The sequence below is a fragment of the Myotis brandtii genome, unplaced genomic scaffold (assembly GCF_000412655.1).
Source record: "Myotis brandtii unplaced genomic scaffold, ASM41265v1 scaffold622, whole genome shotgun sequence".
NCBI lineage: Eukaryota > Metazoa > Chordata > Mammalia > Chiroptera > Vespertilionidae > Myotis > Myotis brandtii.
Window position 1 is genome coordinate 54,780 of NW_005370376.1, and position 18,922 is coordinate 73,701.

Here is an 18,922-nt window from a genome sequence, read left to right on the forward strand (position 1 = left end):
CGTTCCCCACCCCTGTCCTAGATGGTCTCCCATTCTTCTTCCAGGTCGAATAGTCTATGATTTTCATGTGTCTGTGCATACCTGTTATTTATATTTATGTTACATATATGCACTTATATTTAAATCTTTCTACCTATATCATAGTTATTTTTCCCCTGGAAATTTCTCTTTATAGTGTCACCATCCCATGTTGGGGGGTTTTCCTGGGAGAAATGAATGGTTCGAGCACATTGTGGAAGAAGGAAAGCCCTAGGGCTGATGGAGGTAAGCTTTGATAAGGATGAGGAAGTATCACTTAGCAAAAGTGGTTACTGTGCTTAAGGAACTAGGCTCTGAAGTGTGAAGTAGATCAAATCTAGCTGCCGCTGACTGCTCACTTACCACGTGTAGCCCAAGTCCAGGAGCTGCACGCTTTACTAACGGTACTTTTCTAAGCATTTTTCGCAGACACGTTTTCTAACTGCCTTTCAATGTGGGATGAAGCCGGTCCAATAGCTCAAGTCGACTATTTCTGAGTCTAGTTTAGTCAAATTTCCATGCATCAATCTATGTGGTGTTCTGAATCCATCTGTTAATACTCTTATTTTAGTTCACAGTAGAGAGTTCATTTCCGAAATTATGTGCATATCACTTGTCTTGGGGCTTTCTTTCCTCCTCAAGTTCTAGGTAAAAATGTCACCGAAACTTGAATTTCATTGCGTGTGCAATCCAAAAACCACCTTTCTCTGAATTCTGGGGAAGAAGGGGAGGTGGAGAGCTTAAATTTCATGGTTTCTACCGCTTCCTGTGTCTTTTCTGTGTTTCTGTGTTTTATTCGTTATCACCTCAACATAGGCTCAGACTCCTTGCAATTTTAATGGCCCAAGAGGACTCTATTGGAAAAAAAGTATCTGAGCTGGATTTTGAAGGAATGGTGATTTTTTTGGATGGCAAAGAGAATGAAGGTTACCCCTGAACCCCTCAGATCAGCATCAGTTCTATTTCTTCTTAGCTCAACTCCAAAATAAGCAATCCTCCCACTGTTCCTTCTCTTTGCTGCTTTCCCCCACTCTTCTCCCTTCTCCTGGGGAGTCAAATATGCCGTCTCCACGAAATGATTCACCTGCCACCGCAGGGGCCTTTGTCTAAAACCTAATCTTAGAATCTGGTCTTTTGAAAATAGAATCCTGGTTCTTTATTTTTACAGTTGATTATCACTAAGTGAACAGCAGTTTCATAATAGTGGGAATGCCCACAGAGTGAGTCAGCAAAGAGCCACGCTGTTATTCTAGTCTGGGAAGCAGGAACGATTCCTTTAACAGATAGCGTCCAGGAGACAGGGTACCATCCCATCTGCTCCGCATTGCTGTCTTTGTTGTGACGGGTGGACTTCAGCAAGGGCAGTAGCTGGATCAGCCTTCCTGAGTGGATGTCCATTCTGTTGGGCCCATGCATGTCCATCTGTCTCTGCCACCATCATGGTTGTTCTGTTCATGACCCCACGATGGGCTGGCTGATGACAGAGGCTCCCTGAGGTCACCTGGCATAGTCATCCTGTCTCCTTGGGGTGGTGGACGACCTCTGCTGGGTGTTCCCAGGGGATACAAAGACTGTCACACTGTTGAGTGCCTGACAGGTCAACCACATGCAGCTTCCCTGGACCTTCCTATTCCCAATTTTCTTTAAAAACATATTTTTATTGATTTCAGAGAGGAAGGGAGAGTGGGACAGAGATAGAAACACAACGATGAGAGAGAATCATTGATTGGCTGCCTCCTTCATGCCCTCTACTGGGGATCGAGCCCACAACCTGGGCATGTGCCCTGACCGGGAATCACACCATGACTACCTGGTTCATAGGCTGACGCTCAACCACTGATCCACACTGCTAAGCCGGCATCCTGTTCTTTCTGGGTGTAGAGTGGTCTGGTGGCAGTTCAGTGCGTCATGTCTTATATCGGTGCTGTTAGTCCATGTGGGAGAGGGCTTTGCCACCTTGAGCAATAAACACATTGTTCCTGTGTTTCCGCAGAGATTCACAGAACGTTCAGGAATCTATGCTTTTAGTGTTTATTACTCTTCTACTGCTCCTTCCTCTTGCTCAGGTTTCGAACCTGCATCTAAGGGCAGTGAGAGTGTTGGGCACCTACTGGACATGAAGTATCCTGCTCCCCCCCAGCTCCGTCCTGCTGTTTTCAGGCCAGTGTGTGGATCGCACAACTCTCTTCTTTGAGGACGAATTCTGTCATAAAGAGATCTTTGGCCCCGTGAGTTCAGCCCTGCTGGTCTTCCTGGTGCACGCTCAATTCCCACTTCCCACCTTGGCCTCTGACCTGCTTCTCAGAGCCCTCACCACATCTGTTTGTAATCCTGAAAGTGACTGGGTGATTTGCCAGTGTAAACCTCAACGTATTTATATCAGTAAGGTCCGTCGCCCTCAACTGAGTCAAAGCGAGTGGGTGGAAAACACAAGTTGTATGGCCTACTCGTGTTCCCTTCGTGCTTTTATCAGCTGCAGAATTTTCCATCGCCTGTTCTTTTCCTGCTTCTTCGCCCTCACCTCCCTTTTCTGTGTTGTTCTTGGCACTTCCAGTTCTCAGTTACATCTGAAATAAGCTTTTCACATATTGTTCTCATCCATAGCTTACATCCTCTTTTTCCAGGCAGCTCTATCTCCCAGAACATCACAAGGTCAGAGAGATAACCTTGGCCGAATGTGGGAACTAAGGAACGCCGTGTTGTGACGTAGAAGCTACCCTGGTTTTTTCCAAGGCGGCTCCATACATGTCTTTAGGGATGAAATAAGGATTTTTTTTTTAAAAAAAGGGAAACTTAAGTACACAAATCAGTATCTTCACATTCATCAGGATAAAACTCCCTCATTACTTTAACAAATCAACCCCGGATCTCAGCCGTTTTTATTTTCCACTCGCACACATGCCAGTTGGGGTCGCATGCCTGTTCTGAGCGTGGAAATAATCCCTTCACGCTGCTTTGCTGGGGTCCTTTGCCATCACGGTGCCTATCGTCAGCCCTAGAACGGCGCCCACCCCTTCTCCTCACCAAACAGAACGTAGTTTGGTGGCTCCGTTAGATCAAGGTCAAATATCAAACTTCTATTCAAGGTTCAATACCGAATTCAAAGTAAAGGAGCTGCGGAGAAGTAACCCCCCAGTAAATATTGACTGCATAGAAACATTTCTGGAAGGGTCTTTTTTGCTGCTCGCTTTAAGAGGGCCTGGTGGACTTACTGTCCACCGAGAGGGCCCCAAGTCGGGGAGCGTCCAGCCAGTCTCCATCACAGCCTCCTGGAATGAGGAAGGAAATCATTACTTTTGGACTCTACTGTAACTCGTGACGTCATTGGCATTGCTTTGAATTTAACCCACATGTTGTTGGGCGACTGACATTGCTCTAAAGCCATATTTCCCCTCCACAATTGAATGACCCACCACCTTGATGAAAGGCCCCACCTTTTACGGAAAAGAGGCGGAATTCCTTTCCCACTGTTGATTTCATTCCAGTCGTCACTGCTGTCAGGTGTCCTTGTTTCCCAAGGCGGCTGCTGTTTCACAGCTGCTTCGCCTGTCTCCCGGCCTGAATCCTAGATTTCAGGTTTTGTTTTTTAAAATTATATTTTTATTGATTTCATAGAGAAAGGGAGAGGGGGAGAGAGATAGAAACATCCATGATGAGAGAGAATCATTGATGGGCTGCCCTGACCTCCTGGTTCATAGGTCAACGCTCAACCACTGAGCTGCACTAGCCATGCTAGACTTCCGTTTTGTCTCCTGTTTTTGGAAGGTGCGCAGAACCTTCCCTAGAAGATTCTATATTTTGCCACTGGCTTACTTGTAGGAAAGTTTCATTTAGGTCAGTCTCAGAGTAAGACACATAATTTTGCCATTAGGATGATACATTTTTAGCCTTTACAATACTGGTCTCAACAAAAAGGCTGGCACTGTTTCTGTGGTTGATGGGTGTTTTGTGTTTATAGATATGTTTTCATGGGTGTCTTGAGCTCTTACTAATATGTCTCCGTCAAATAGCAATTATTTATATTTGTGATACTTTAAATCACTGTTTATTCCTTCACATATTTCAGAATTTCTTATTTTCAACAATAAATCATCATGGATTCCTACTAATATAATATAGCCTGTGTTTTCACACAGAAAGAAACTTCAGTTTATTCTGTGTGAGCTATATGGATTAAAGTGTGCTTTTATTCGACATCATGGTGGGGGGATCACTACCCTCATTTCTACCTTCTTAGAGCCCTAGTTTTCTATGATACACCTATTAGAAATAATGTAAACTAAGTCTGAGGAAAATGAGTTTGTTTTTATTTTTTAACTAATTATTTTTAAATTTTTTCCTTAAAAAATTTTTTTTTATTGATTTCAGATAGGAAGGGAGAGGGAGAAAGAGATAGAAATATCAATGATGAGCGAGAATCATTGATTGGCTGCCTCCTGCATGCCTCCTACTGGGGTCAAGCCCTTGACTGGAATCGAACCTGGGACCCTTGCAGTTTGCAGGCTGACACTCTATCCACTGAGCTAAACCAGCTAGGGCTATTTTTCCTTTTCATTGAATGTATTGGTTAACAAAATATACAGGTTTCGGGTGCACAATTCCACAGCACATCATCTGTACACTGTTCACCACCGCAAGTCAAGTCTCCTTCCATTACCATTTATCCCCCCTTTACCTTCCTCCACCTCCCCTCCCCTCACACTCCTCCAACCCAGCAACAAATGAGTTTCAAATCATCCATATGACAACAGAACCCAACCTGTGAACTGAGAATCTCAGATCGAGCAGTTGGATCAGGTTTCTTTAGCCAGCAGATGTCCCCGGAGCTAAACACATCTCTTATAAAACAGCCACACCATAACCAACAATGCCAAGGAAGGGAAACTTATCTTCCCAAGTGTTCTTGTGTGATATCTTGAATTCATGCAGCTATGATAATATTTTCCTTTTTGAAAATGAAGAGGTGTCTGAAATGTTTGTTTTGACCAATCTGTCCAGAAATTGGATGGCTCCTTAGCATGGCTTCTTGTCAAGACAAAGACCAGAACATTCATTTTATGACCAGTGTGTGTGCTGGACTCCTCATGCTCCACAGCCAGCAGGGCCTGGATGATGTCATGTGACAGGTGTACTAGAAATAGGACCCGAGTCTCTTGTGTTTATATGGACTCAGAACACCTCCAGCCGACACTGCAAATAACTCCATAGTGGGGTAAGGTGTTCGAAGGCCTTTATGGAGGATTGATTCTTCCTGGGGCTTGAATAATTGGGCTTTGGAACCTGGAAGGAGGTAGGAAAAGGAACTTTAGGTAGAGATTAACCAAAGTGAAGACCAAGGGCTTCAAGAAAAGGCAGTTAATCCAGTGTGACCTCACGGTGGGAAGGATACCCAGAGGGGAGTAACGGGAGCTATACCCTGAAGGTCGCGCTGGGAGTGTTTTGAGGTCCAGGAGAGATTTGTATGTCATGAGAATGACATGTCCAGATCTGTGTTTGAGAAGGTGATGCTTGTGGCTGTCCAGAGGGTGGATTGAGAAGAGGCTGGAGAGAGGGGAAAAGAAGGAACACGGGTTACCAAGCAATGAAATTTTCTATTAGGGCAGGGGTAACAGAAAAAAAAATCAAGCGATATGCCAACTGCACCCAATGATTGTAGAAGGAGGGCTTGGTGATGGAATGAATGGGGGAGAGAAACACATGATGATGATGATGATGATGATGATGATGATGATGATGATGATGATGAAGAAGAAGAGGAGGAAGAAGAGGAAGAGGAAGAGGAAGCAGAGGAGAAGCAGGAGGGGACTGGACTCCTTTCCTAAGCCCCTGTTATTATATGACCTGCTAAGCCATAGGATAAAGCTTAAAGCAGAGCTAATTGGGATGCTGCCCCATGGAAACTCAAGAATAATCCTTTTAAAATCGGATCTGCACATTGCCCCATATCTTCCCTGCGTGCCCGGTGACCGGACATGCCTGTACTGAGGATATCCATGGTATTTCAGTGTGGTGTGGTGTGTGGGTGGCTGATTATTCCATCATAGTTCTCCAGGCTATGCTGGATTCTGCATCTTCTTGATTTTTTTTTCCTGCTCTCTGTAGGTGATCTCTCCAGAGTGGTCTTACTGTTCTACTTAGGTGACACTTAGGCCTGCAGACTTGTGAGTGATTTAGGAAATGCCTCTGGTCAGTAGGGGGCAGTGTCGCCTTGTGGAAGGAGCATGGATTAGACTGGATCCCTTGGAGATTCTGACTCAGTCAGCCTGGGAGGGGGCCCTGAAAGGGGTGCTTTGTTTTGCTAACATTCTAGGTAATTCTGAAGGTTAGCTAAATTTGGGAAGTAGTGATTTAATCTTCCTGAGTCTCAGCTTTCACAGGATTGCTATGAGCATTAAATAAGAAAATGCATCTGGGTTTTATAAACCTTCAATCACCATAAAATAGCAGTTATTACTTTTTTTTTTCTTTTTTTTAAGAAGACCCTTGCTTGAATTTTTTTTAAAAAAATCTTTATTGTTGAAAGTTACATATATCCCTTTTCCTCCCCCCATTGACCTCTTTCAGCCTGCCCCCACCTTCTATCCCAGGCAGTTGTTACTTCTTGAAATAACTTTTTTGTTCCTTTTTAAAGGACTTTTTTAGTTGCTCATCAGTTTGAAGATTGGCTACATGAAAGCATATTATATTTGTTTGATTTTTATGCATTCTCATAACAAAGGCAAAACTAATAAATTCTGTCTAATACATATATACAATACATAAAATATAGGATTAATTATATGATAGTTCCATTTAAAATTTTTTAAAGAACTGATGTTTAATTGCAACTTTAAAATAGCCATGCGCATATAAAAATATGTTAACAGCTTGTGCCCTTAATAGTTTAATATACCCATAAAATCTTACTTTTCCTGGATGCATACTAAGTAAACATTTTAGGTTAAACAAAGGTGAACAGACCCAGTGAAATGTATCAAATTCCTAATTGTGATTGTATATATTTTCAGGAACCATTTGGGCTGTCTCATTGTAGACAACCCCAAATGAACTAGATGATAATTTTAGATGCTGAAGAAATGATAGAAAGCAGAAAACCCTTGCTTGAATTTTTGTTAAAACTGAGGAATAAATGCCAGTTAAAAAAATATCCAGGAAAATTAAAAAAGGAACCACTTGTATGTATTTTAATACAAAACATATTTATTATGGACACTGATAATTTAATTAACAAATATATCCTGACTTCCCAGTTTTAAGAGCAATAGCTTAAATTAAATACATCGTTCTTTTCTTCATCCCTTTCAAGCCCAAAGCAATCGAACAACAAGACAACACCAACACCGCTTTGTGTCAATGGTGATCTCAAAATATAGTCATCCGAATGAAAGAGATTTCAGCAGCTCAAGACAGTCTCTATAGAATAATATGCAGCATAGAAGTCCGTTGACCTTGAAGCTGATAGCATGTCTCAATCAGTTTCCAACCTTTGTTCACAGTTTCTGTGTAGCTGGGATTACCCAGCCCGGTCAGTTCTGAGGAGTTTTCTAGTCCGTAAGTCACTCTATGTCACGACAGTACCAAAGTGCCTCGTTCCTTCCACTGGCTCTCATTTTCCACCTGGACCTTCTTCAACCCTGCGTCTGGATAGCGTCCACGTTAATCCATTGTGAGTGCTTTCGCCTCTCCCCGGGCCTGTGCAGTCACCCCCAAAGGCCAAGTTGCTCACCCAGGGAGCCATCCGGGAACATTCCTTCTGGGTACTTGATACCATCTATAATTCCCTCCAGCCGGGAAATGGTCACTTTAGACTATTCGCTTGAAGGTCATTGAGAAGATTTAAGTATATATTTGACTTGAGGAACCTGGGGTACGAGTCCTTTTCCATAAGGGTGTATACGATTTTTTGGGCTTCGTCGAAACACGTGGGGGTCGGAGCTTTGATCTTCTTGGCTGTAGATTCTCGAGTGTGAAAGTCAATATTGATCTACAAAGGGAAGTTCTCATTAGTGAACATGCACTTCCAATTTATTGCATATTTTATGACATTACTGTGTGGGTTTTTTTGGGAAGCACCTCAAGGTAGAGGTGCTTTAAGCCCTCATTTAAATCAGTTCAAATATCTCCCGAATGCCTATTCTAGACCAGACCCATCCTAGGTGTGGTGGAATTAAAAAGAAATATCACAAAAAAGCCTTTGCTCCAAGTTAGCTCATTGTATAGTTGGGTGATGCAGAAAAGGCAGGCATGAAAAATTTAAATGTCCCTCAAAAAAGTGACATGGACATTTAAAATTTATAGGAGGAGAGGGCTCTTTATGCAGCTGTTCTTTGGCTCGAACCAAACATATTTAACTGGAAGGTGGGCACCACTAACTGGAAGTATGTTGGCCGCTGCATCGTATGTATGTCTGTATTACACTAACCTGTGTTTTATCTTCATCCAAGATAAGCTAGCTTATTAAGAACTTCCTGGCATGCAACTATGGCCAGTAACCCAGGACCCCATCACGTTAGCTAGTTTTGCAAAATGAATCTTTTATCCAATCTTTTCACAGATACAGGAAGTTAGATGATCATGGCACTGAACTATATGAACACACCTAAGTAGATAGCTGTGAAATCACGGCACTCCAAAAGGACCTCATCTTGCTATGTGTGCTGAAGGATATTTCTGCGCCCAAGTTCCTTCACACATGAACGGGTGATCATGAACTTGATACTCACTTGTTTAGCAGCGTCTGAATGCACAAAGGATTTGTATATTTTCTCTGCCTTGCCATGCAAGAGATCAGACTCCGTTCTTTTGTAGTCCTCGCAAGCCAACCAGAACTCAATGTTCTCCTCACTGAACTCAGACTTTAGGAAACTTCCGAAAACGTCTTGACCAGCTAAAAAGAGAGAGGGGGGGGGGGGGGGAGATACTCATATTCATTGAGCCAATAAAGGAATAGCTTGACGAAGAAATTTGCTAGAAAATACTATTTTATGGAGGTTGCTAAAATAGCTGGGTCATGGTTTGTAGAGATGGAAAGGCCTGATGCCTTCATTTATAGTTTATCTGGGGCCAGAAACACTTGTCCACAGCCACAGGCTGCTGAGCAGTGGCTGTGAAACTGTACTTTGCTCCCATCTGCTAATTCAATGAAAATTCTGCTCTGCTAGAGGCTACAAAGCAACCTCTTTTCTTATGTAAGAGTATCTTAGGGAAGCAAACATTGACAAAGGATATTAACATCATGTTTATGACTAACGAGTCTAATTTCCCCGTCGGATTCATAATAGTCAGAAAATGTGAGGCCTAGACGTTCCCTGTGTGTGATGCACTGATTGTATTTGCAAGTGTTACTGAGACTTTCAAATGGGCCATTTCTATATCGTGCATTGGTTTGGCTGAATCTTAAACTAAGTCAGGTCATAAGGTGGATGAACCTGGTTGAGCTGTGTTAGTGGCAGATCTCCTTAAGGTGTTGGTGGGGAGAAGAGGATGAGTGCACACTGGACAGACACACTCCCCGTGGACCCCTCTCGCCCGCGTCCTCATCCCAGTGGAATTGCAGTGGCCATGGTAAGAATAAGGCGAACTCGTTTCCTTCTTCACCTTCTCTCATCAGAAATGCCTCACAAAACTGTTTAAAAATCGTTCTTTATTGTACCCGTGTTGTGCCATGTGTCATATGATATATCATGTGTCTTTGATTTTGAATCCTTGGCACCTCTGAAATGCTTGCCACAGGCAAATGGGCTGAAGGAGTGAGTTTGTGAATGTGTGATTGATGAAATACTAATTGACTGAGGGACTGCTACTGATAAAAATACATGCTCTACTAGGTAGCTTTCAGAACAGCCGTCCACATGCTGAGAGGTTTGGCTGACTTTTAAAAGTGTTGAACCTCAGAACCCCAGCACCATTTGCAATTTTGCTGCTATACCAATCCATCCTTGGAAACCTGTGACTGGCGTGGCAGATTGGTCAGTGGCAGCACCGAGGGCTAAGCGATCCTTACGGGGCAATGAGGCACAAGGTGCGGAAACTACCTGTGAGCACACAGAAGCTGGAATACAGCTCTCCACACGCCCTCCTGTCCACGACCCTGTATCTGAATGACGCCCTTTAACCTGTTAGCCTGTTGGGCTGAACCCACACACGGTCGGTAGCTCCTCTCTCCTTACCTCGGTTGGCAAGAAGTTTCTCCAGAGACTGAGACCACTGCAGTACTTCATCAGCGGAGAGTCTGCAAGGACAAGGTTGGCACATGTCAGTAAATGTGTTTTTCATAGTCAGAGCGGCTGCTGCCTTTTCATAACGTCACAGACTAAGACCCTAGTCCTGATACATTTTACTAAAACGTGTAAGGAAACAAAATTCCCCTTAGAATTACTCTCGAGATGAAGTTTCCTATGGAATCACTATATAAAAATATCTGTCAATAGAATATGAAAAAAATCCAAGTACACATCTTCCAACACTATGGTAGATAGCAACTATATGCACGCACATGTTGGCGTTGCATTTCCGTTGGGATTAATATGCTCATCTCCTTAGGCTTGTTACTTAAAATAAGCGAAGTCCATTAAGCACAGTGTTAATCTCTTGCTGGAATACGGGCGAATGCATAGACCACTTGTACAAGGATAGTTCAGTGGGTTCGTATACTTACATGTCCTTGGACCTGGACGGTTTCATCCCAGATTCCAGATGTGGGATCATGGATCTCAGGTATGCCTTCACGTCCATTCCGCTGCAAAAGACACCAAAGTGAGTATCCATACCTCCTCAGTAGGATGCTTTTCATTGACAAAAAGAGAACAGCCTGAAATAAACTCCTCCCGTGACTAAGGCGATCATGTTGTTAGATTAAGATTGAGCCAATTCAAATCCAGAAAAATTCCCCCCCAATTGGATGCCTAGTCATGATTCACTGTTTAATACAACAGAATATACTTAGAACACCCAACAGGTAATTGCTCTGCTCCGGCTAAACGGAGGGCTCACTCCTTCTGTCCATTAAGCACAGTGTTAATCTCTTGCTGGAATACGGGGCGAATGCATAGACCACTTGTACAAGGATAGTTCAGTGGGTTCGTGTACTTACATGTCCTTGGACCTGGATGGTTTCATCCCAGATTCCAGATGTGGGATCATGGATCTCAGGTATGCCTTCACGTCCATTCCGCTGCAAAAGACACCAAAGTGAGTATCCATACCTCCTCAGTAGGATGCTTTTCATTGACAAAAAGAGAACAGCCTGAAATAAACTCCTCCCGTGACTAAGGCGATCATGTTGTTAGATTAAGATTGAGCCAATTCAAATCCAGAAAAGTTCCCCCCCAATTGGATGCCCAGTCATGATTCACTGTTTAATACAACAGAATATACTTAGAACACCCAACAGGTAATTGCTCTGCTCCGGCTAAACGGAGGGCTCACTCCTTCTGCCACTCAAGAGAATCTCAGCCCAAAGTCCCCACGCGAGACAGCGAAGGGAACTTACAAGGTCTTGGGCCTCCTTTTCTGCGTCTTGTCATCCAGCAGCGAATGATCTGTGCCTTGCAGCTCCTTTGGAGGAGCGGAGAAGAGCATTCCGGGCATTTTGTGCAACCTGGGCGCAGGGATGGCTGCTCCTCGCATGGTCCTCATGGGGCGACTGTCTGCTCGCCCACAGCCTCGCTGCTTTATATAGCGCAGGCGGGCGGGCTCCTGCTGCTCAGCCAGTCTGTTTATCAGGCCGCGTTACCACAGACACTGCAAGTTCCTCCTTTCTCGCCGGGCTGTGACGTGGATCTTGAAAAAAAAAAAAAAGACTACAGTGATGTGTTGTGGTTGAAACTTAACCAAGTGAGAACAGGTCACTTGATTAGAAGGAAAGAAAATTAAACACACAGAGGCCCCACATCTGCAGCGTTAGCCGTTAGCAGGGTTTGGTTCCTGGGGACGCGTGGGTCTTCGTAAAACTGCATCGTTCAGGAAAAGGCCTCATTCGGAGTATTTATTGCATCACATAGAAACTCAGTAGTAGGGACGCTTGCCCTGATGCGTTTGCTAGTCCTCCACCGTAAAATCCATCCGATCACAGCATGTTCAAGAGTTCCTTTTTTTTTTTTTCCCGTTCAGGAAGCAGTATAATAAATCATTTTTTTTTGTTTGATTATTTGTGCATGGATCCAGTAGGAAGGAGAGTAAAGAGAGGTTATCTTCACGGTTCCCGGCTCCAACTCTCAGCCCTTATTTTCAGGGCAAGAAATTCCCAGGTGGGGGCAACGCTTTCTGCTGGCGAGACACAGGGTGATTTTAAAGGGCGCAGGGACTCTCATATTTATTAGGAGTATAAGAAACCTATCACGCTGATTTTTATACACATTACTGCTTAGGATAAAAATAAAGTAAATTTTAAAAGAAACCCATGAATAAGTAGAAGTATAGTTAACACAAAAATATGCCTTACTCTGTAAATATACTGATGGTAAAGCATTGCATAGTATCAGAGGAAAAACTGCTCATGTTCAAACAAGAGTGTATTTGGACAGGCCAATAATGTATATCTACCTTCCACATGTTGGCAGTATCTCTGAAGATTAAAGTGTAGCTTTAATTAAGATTAAGGGTTTTTTTCAAAGTCCCAAGGAATGAGATGACGGATCACTGGTGGGGTAGAGGGTACCGTAAGCTCTTTGGAGTTTATATATAGACGGTGTTTATCTATGAAGAGCACAGTTTAACTTAAGCCTCTTTTGAGTTTTGCCCCTGAAAAGACAAAGCAGATGTGACTTAGAGAGGCTTCTGCTGGTGTTACTAGGCAAAGCTGAGAAAAGGCAAGACAGCATGGATTTTCCTCACTTGATTCTGTCATCAGGATAAAAAAATATTTGTGAAGGAATCACATTTATAATATTTCAAAATCACTTCCTTCACCACCATAAACATACACTGTCGGCAGCAAGCGTCATCTGATGTTGGAAAGATAACATCGTGATGCATTAAGAAAGGCAACTGGTGAGATGAGCTGGCCGTGGCGTGACCCAAACAGAAGTGATGGGGCTCAAGGACCAATGACTTAAAGGCATTTGCTTGTGGACTCCTTGTGGTTCAGGCCATACTTCAGTTTTCTGTTAAAATCTCCAGCATTGCTCATGGTTGTTTATCTAGTTAACGTCTCATCCCTCCAGATCAGTGATAGCGAACCTATGACACGCGTGTCAGAGGTGACACGCGAACTCATTTTTTGGGTTGATTTTTCTTTGTTAAATGGCATTTAAATATATAAAATAAATATCAAAAATATAAATCTTTGTTTTACTATGGTTGCAAATATCAAAAAATTTCTCTATGTGACACGGCACCAGAGTTAAGTTAGGGTTTTTCAAAATGCTGACACGCCGAGCTCAAAAGGTTCGCCATCACTGCTCTAGATAATTGTGGGTCAGTTATGCTAGAGAAGAAATGGTTTAGTGTTTATTTTGAATGGCTCACTATTATTATCATCCATCTGGACTGATGATTTCCAAAGTATGTTTCTATAGCACTAATTCCTTTGGTTGTTAATGAGCACGATAAGGACTACAATAGCAGCAGCAAAGGTTATGTGGCCACATAAGTTTGGGAAATATTGGGTCCAAGGTAAATGTTTTGCCTGGCCAGTGTGGCTCAGTGGTTGAGCATCGACCCATGAACCAGGAGGTCATGGTTCTTAGGATAAAAATAAAGTAAAATTTAAAAAACCCATGAACAAGTAGAGGTATAGTTAACACAAAAATATGGCTTACTATGTAAATACACTGATGGTAAAGAATTGCAAAGTATCAGAGGAAAAACTGCTCATGTTCAAACAAGAGTGTATTTGGACAGGCCAATAATGTATATACATCTTCCACATTTTGGTTCTTGATCAGAGCACATGCCCAGGTTGTGGGTTTGATCCCCAGTGGAAGGCATGCAGGAGGTGGCCCATCAGTGATTCTCTCTCATCATTTTTGTTTCTGTCTCCCTCTCCCTCCCTCTCTGTGAAATCAGTGACAACATATTTTTTTTAAAAGGTAAATAAGTTTCTTTTTTTAAAAAAATATATATTTTTTATTGATTTCAGAGAGGAAGGGAGAGGGAGAGAGGGAATCATTGATTGGCTGCCTCCTGCACGTTGGACTGAGCCCACAACCCAGGCATGTGCCCTTGACCGGAAATTGAACCTGGACCCTTTGGTCCACAGGCTAATGCTCTATCCACTGAGCCAAACCAGCTAGGGCGATAAGTTTCTTAACTTGATCACATCTTCTGAGAGCCTTTAATATGTGACTACATATTTGTCAAAGTTCAAAAGGCGGGTAGAATACACAGCAGTTTCCTAACATTCTTGACACCTGGGCCCTTGTTAAGCAGGGGAAATAGTTTGCAGAAATAATGTTCTCTTGACACCACATTGGGAAACTCTGGTCTGACTTAGAGATATTCACCTCTCAATTCCTTTAAACCTCCCACGTGTTGCTACCTCCGTACAAACTTTCGAGCTCAAGCATTTGCAAGCAATTGCAATCGCACACTTCCAAGCCCACGTGGAGAATTGAACTCTGAGAATTGAATTGCACACTTCCAAGCCCACCTGGCTCCATCGGAAATTCCTACATCACAAGTGGCTGCTGAAGCTGCCCGGATGGCACAGTGATACAGCTGTTCTCTCAAAGGCTGCTTGCTGACACATGCAAAGCTGCCTGCACAGAGCTAGGCAAATTTGGGGAAGGTGCATCTACAAAGGTTCATGAGTCCATGGCAAGGCACTGAACGTCCCCTTTCAGTTGTGTACAGAATGTCCCTTCCTGGCTCTTCTTTATGAAATTCATGAAGAAAAGGCAGATGATCAGATAGTCCCTTTACTGAGCCAAGGACTCTGGTTGAAATTGTGGAGGATTTGGTAAAAGCCAGTAGAAGAAATAGTGGCTCTCACCAACATAACCTGGGTTGTGTAGTTCCTCTGCGAAGTTGTGCCCTAAGAAATTAGGTTGGAGTCCTAAGGAAAGGAATACTTTAAGAGGTCCCAGTGTTATCATTTTATTGAAAAAAATAATGCACTTTATTTTTAGAGCCATTTCAGATTTATAGCGAAGTTGAGTGGAAAGTACAGAGGATTCCCACTTACTCCTTCCACCCCATGCCTTCCCCACCATCAACATCCTACATCAGTCGGGCACATTTGTTAGAGCTGGGGATGAACCTACAGTGACTCATCCTCACCACCCAGAGTCCTTAGTTCACCTTGGGCCTCACTCTCCGTGTTGCTTGCCCTATGGATTTTGACAAATGTATGATGACATGTGTCCACCATTATAGTATCACACAGAATAGCTTCCCTGCCCTACAAATCCCAGTGTTATATTTGAAAATGTCTAGGAGATTGGTTCAGTACAACATTTCAGATTATGGCTATTCATTTGATAGGGAAAATTTTAATCTTTGCTGAGTTGATTTTACGGTTTGGTTCTGATCACTCCAAGTGCCTGAATCCTAGTAGGGAGAGCTTTGCTGGATGACATTTTCATGCTTAACATCGACTAAAATGATGCCGAGCCTTCATAATGCTGCTGAGGTTTTGCTGCAGACATTAGGAATTTTGGAGAAAAGGTCAATAATGAGTACAAAATTGTATCTTTAAAAAAATCATTGGCTTGCATTTTTCATTATTTACTTTATCAGGGAAACATTGGTTAATAACATTACATTTGAGGTACACAACTTTGTGATATGATGTCTTAATACTCTAGTGCAGTGGTCGGCAAACTCAATAGTTAACAGAGCCAAATATCAACAGTACAACGATTGAAATTTCTTTTGAGAGCCAAATTTTTTAAACTTAAACTAGATAGGTAGGTACATTGTTATTAACTTAATTAGGGTACTCCTAAGCTGGCATTTGCTAAAAACGTGGTATTTTGTGGAAGAGCCACACTCAAGGGGCCAAAGAGCCGCATGTGGCTCGTGAGCTGCGGTTTGCCGACCACTGCTCTAGTGAATGCTTGCCACCTGAAGTCCAGTCTCCTCCAATCACCATGTATTAGACCCCGTTAGCTTCTTTGTCATCTTTTTAAATAAAATGATAACACTCACTCCCTGTCCTCTCTGATAATCACCATTCTGTTGTCTATACCTAAGAGTTTGTTTTGTGTTTGTATATTTCATCTGTTCAAATTGTTGCTTTCTGTTTTATATTCCACATCTGAGTGGAATCATATGGTTCTTGTCCTTTTCCATCTGACTTATTTCACTTAGCACAATACTCTCAAGATCCACTTATGGTGTTGCAGATGACGGTATTTCATCTTCTTACGGCTGAGTAGTATTCCATTGTATTTATGTCCCACATCTTCATCTATTTACCTGTCAAAGGACACTTAGGTTGCTCCCATGTCTTAGCTGTGGTAAATAATGCTGCAGTGAATGCAGGAATGCATCTATCTTTATGAATAAGTGTTTTCAAATTATTGGGGTAGATTCCCAGAAGAGGGATTGCTGAGTCATATGGTAACTCTAGTCTTGATTTTTTGATGAACCTTCATACTATCAGCAGTGTGGGAGGGTTGCCTTTTCCCCACATCCTTTCCAAAACTTATTATTTCTTATCTTATTGATAACATTCTAACAGGTGTGAGGTGATATCTCAACTAGGTTTTGGTTTTCATTTCCCTTATAGTGAGTGAAGTTGAGCATCTTTTCATATCTCTTTTGGCCATCTGTTTATTTCTTTTTGGAAAATTATCTCTTCAGGTCTTCAACTCAAGAGATTGTATCTTATTAGTATTATTTTTTTAACCCTCATCTGAGGACATACTTATTGACTTTAGAGAGAGAGAGGGGAAGGGAGAGAGAGATAAAGAGAGAGACATTGGTATAAGAGATAAACATCTATCGGTTGCCTTCCCATATGCACCCCAAGTGGGGAACAAACATGAAACCTAGGTATGTGCACTGACTGGGAATTGAACCTGCAACATTTGGGTGTACAGGATGGTGCTCCAACCAACTGAGCCACACTGTCCAGGGTACGAGATTGAATCTTAAAAGTAAAAATATATTTATATATTTACTAGAGGCTCGTTGCATGAAGATTCACGCATTAGGCCTTCCTTCCCCTGGCTGCCGGCACCGGTTTTCCTCTGGCACCCGGGACCCAGGCCTTTGGTCCGGCCTCAGAGGAGAAGCCAAGCCTCGAGGCTAGGCTTCTCCCCTCCGGCCGCAGCGAGGCTCAGCCGCAGCGAGGCTCGGCCTCAGTGAGGCTCGGCTTCTCAGTGAGGCTTGGCTTTTCCACTGCAGCCCCAGCGAGGCTTGGCTTTTCTACTACAGCCGCAGCGGAGAAGCCAACCCTCTTCAGTCTTCAGTCTTCACTCCAGATGGAGCCTTCAGTCTTCGCTCTGCGCCTGCATATGCAAATTAACTGCCATCTTTGTTGGGTTAATTTGCATAGTCGCTCTGATTGGCTGGTGGGCATAGCAGAGTGACACCAATTTGCATGTTTCTCTTTTATTAGTGTAGATACTGTAAGATTCAGTGACATAACAGAAATTTTAACCCATAGAAACAAAATGTCTTTATTTAACCACCTGTATTAGCAGTCCTGCAATGGCTCAGACACAAGGACTGCCCATAGGAAGATGAATGGGTTGGGTCTCCATCCTAAGGGGTGCACAGGGCAGTAGAGGACAGACGGACAGTTCAGCAAGGAATCCAAGTGAAAAGTGTCCCCAGAGAGGAACGTGTAGGGAGTGACTGATTCTGGGAGTGTGGGACAGAAGTTGCCAATTACTAAAGAATCAACATTCATCGATTGTCTGCCGGTGTCTGCATTTGAGATCAACACCCCTTAGAAAGTACGAAGAGCGGCGATAAGAGAAACTGGTCTTGTAGCGAGTACACACCTCTCAACATGCATAAAACTCACGGAAGCATGGATCCTATGTATAAACATGGAACTTGGAAAGGTTCTGTTCAATTAGCACAACCCCTCAGTGGTTAGGGAATGAAGACCAAAGCTCACTTCCTGGGTCTTTTTTTGGCTCCTGCAGGCTCCAAGGCCTATGGGAAGGGCTAGCAATAGTGTTTCAGTGATATTTCCTAGAGTTTATTTGAAGAGCTTCAAGGAAAGTGAATTTAGAAGGACTTTTTCTCTGTGTCCAGGGGGAGTGTTGGTGGAGACGCTGACGCTGACTTTATATTATTTATGAGTAAAAGGATGAAACATTTTAGACTTGCTTAGTTTAGGTTTTCTAAATGAAGAAATCAGAGTAAGAGAACATATTTGCAACTTGGTGGAACGAAATGATCTCAGTAGATGCAAAGTACACAAGATAAGAATCTAGTTTCTTTTTCTCATCCTGTGACTTAGAGTCAACACCAGACATCTCCTTTTCATAAATCAGGAGATTATAAGAAAACCAACCTTCAGTGAACTGGGGTTCTTGTGATCCTATCAACCTTGTTCACCCTCGTTCTCATCGTACAAATACATTTCCCATTCACAGGCTCATCTACAAAGCCTTTCTTGAACGTACTAGGGAAATCTTTGATGAACATTAAATTCTCTGATATACTTCCTCCAGACTGGAATCATTTTCATTTATGATCGCATGTTGACTTATTATCATCCGAGAGCGATCATGTCGGACTCTGTTTGACTATGCTTTGCAAATAAAATTCAGCAAGGCCTGTAGCACGGGTCGTAGGCCCGGCTGAGAAATGGAAAACTGCGGTGAGAACATTGACACATTATTTGCATTTGGACAGGAAAGCAAAGGCACTTGAAGGCCTGCATGGAGAGGCAATTTGTAAAGGAAACTATTTTAACTGCCAGGGAACAGCTTCAATACACGACTGTTTTGAGGCGTCCCTTTTGCTATCTGAAATGAGAGCATTCTGTGAAACCTTCGGT

The 18,922-nt window shown here is 42.9% G+C and overlaps 1 protein-coding gene across 2 annotated transcripts; it reads right to left on the reverse strand.

Annotated features, from left to right (window-relative positions):
• Window positions 1–7,198: 7,198 nt before the first annotated feature.
• Window positions 7,199–11,775, reverse strand: RGS1 (regulator of G-protein signaling 1). Of its 2 annotated transcripts, XM_005880056.2 has the most exons (5): window positions 11,510–11,775; window positions 11,111–11,191; window positions 10,188–10,249; window positions 8,742–8,905; window positions 7,199–8,002 (listed from the first exon to the last, which is right to left on the reverse strand). In XM_005880056.2, exons 1-5 carry the CDS (start codon window positions 11,653–11,655, stop codon window positions 7,817–7,819), a joined length of 639 nt encoding a protein of 212 aa, XP_005880118.1. In that variant the 5' UTR covers window positions 11,656–11,775; the 3' UTR covers window positions 7,199–7,816. The 2 variants fall into 2 exon arrangements, with proteins under 2 accessions (XP_005880118.1, XP_014383686.1); XM_014528200.1 differs by lacking the exons at window positions 11,111–11,191; window positions 11,510–11,775 and adding an exon at window positions 10,676–10,987.
• Between the last annotated feature and the right edge of the window lie 7,147 nt (window positions 11,776–18,922).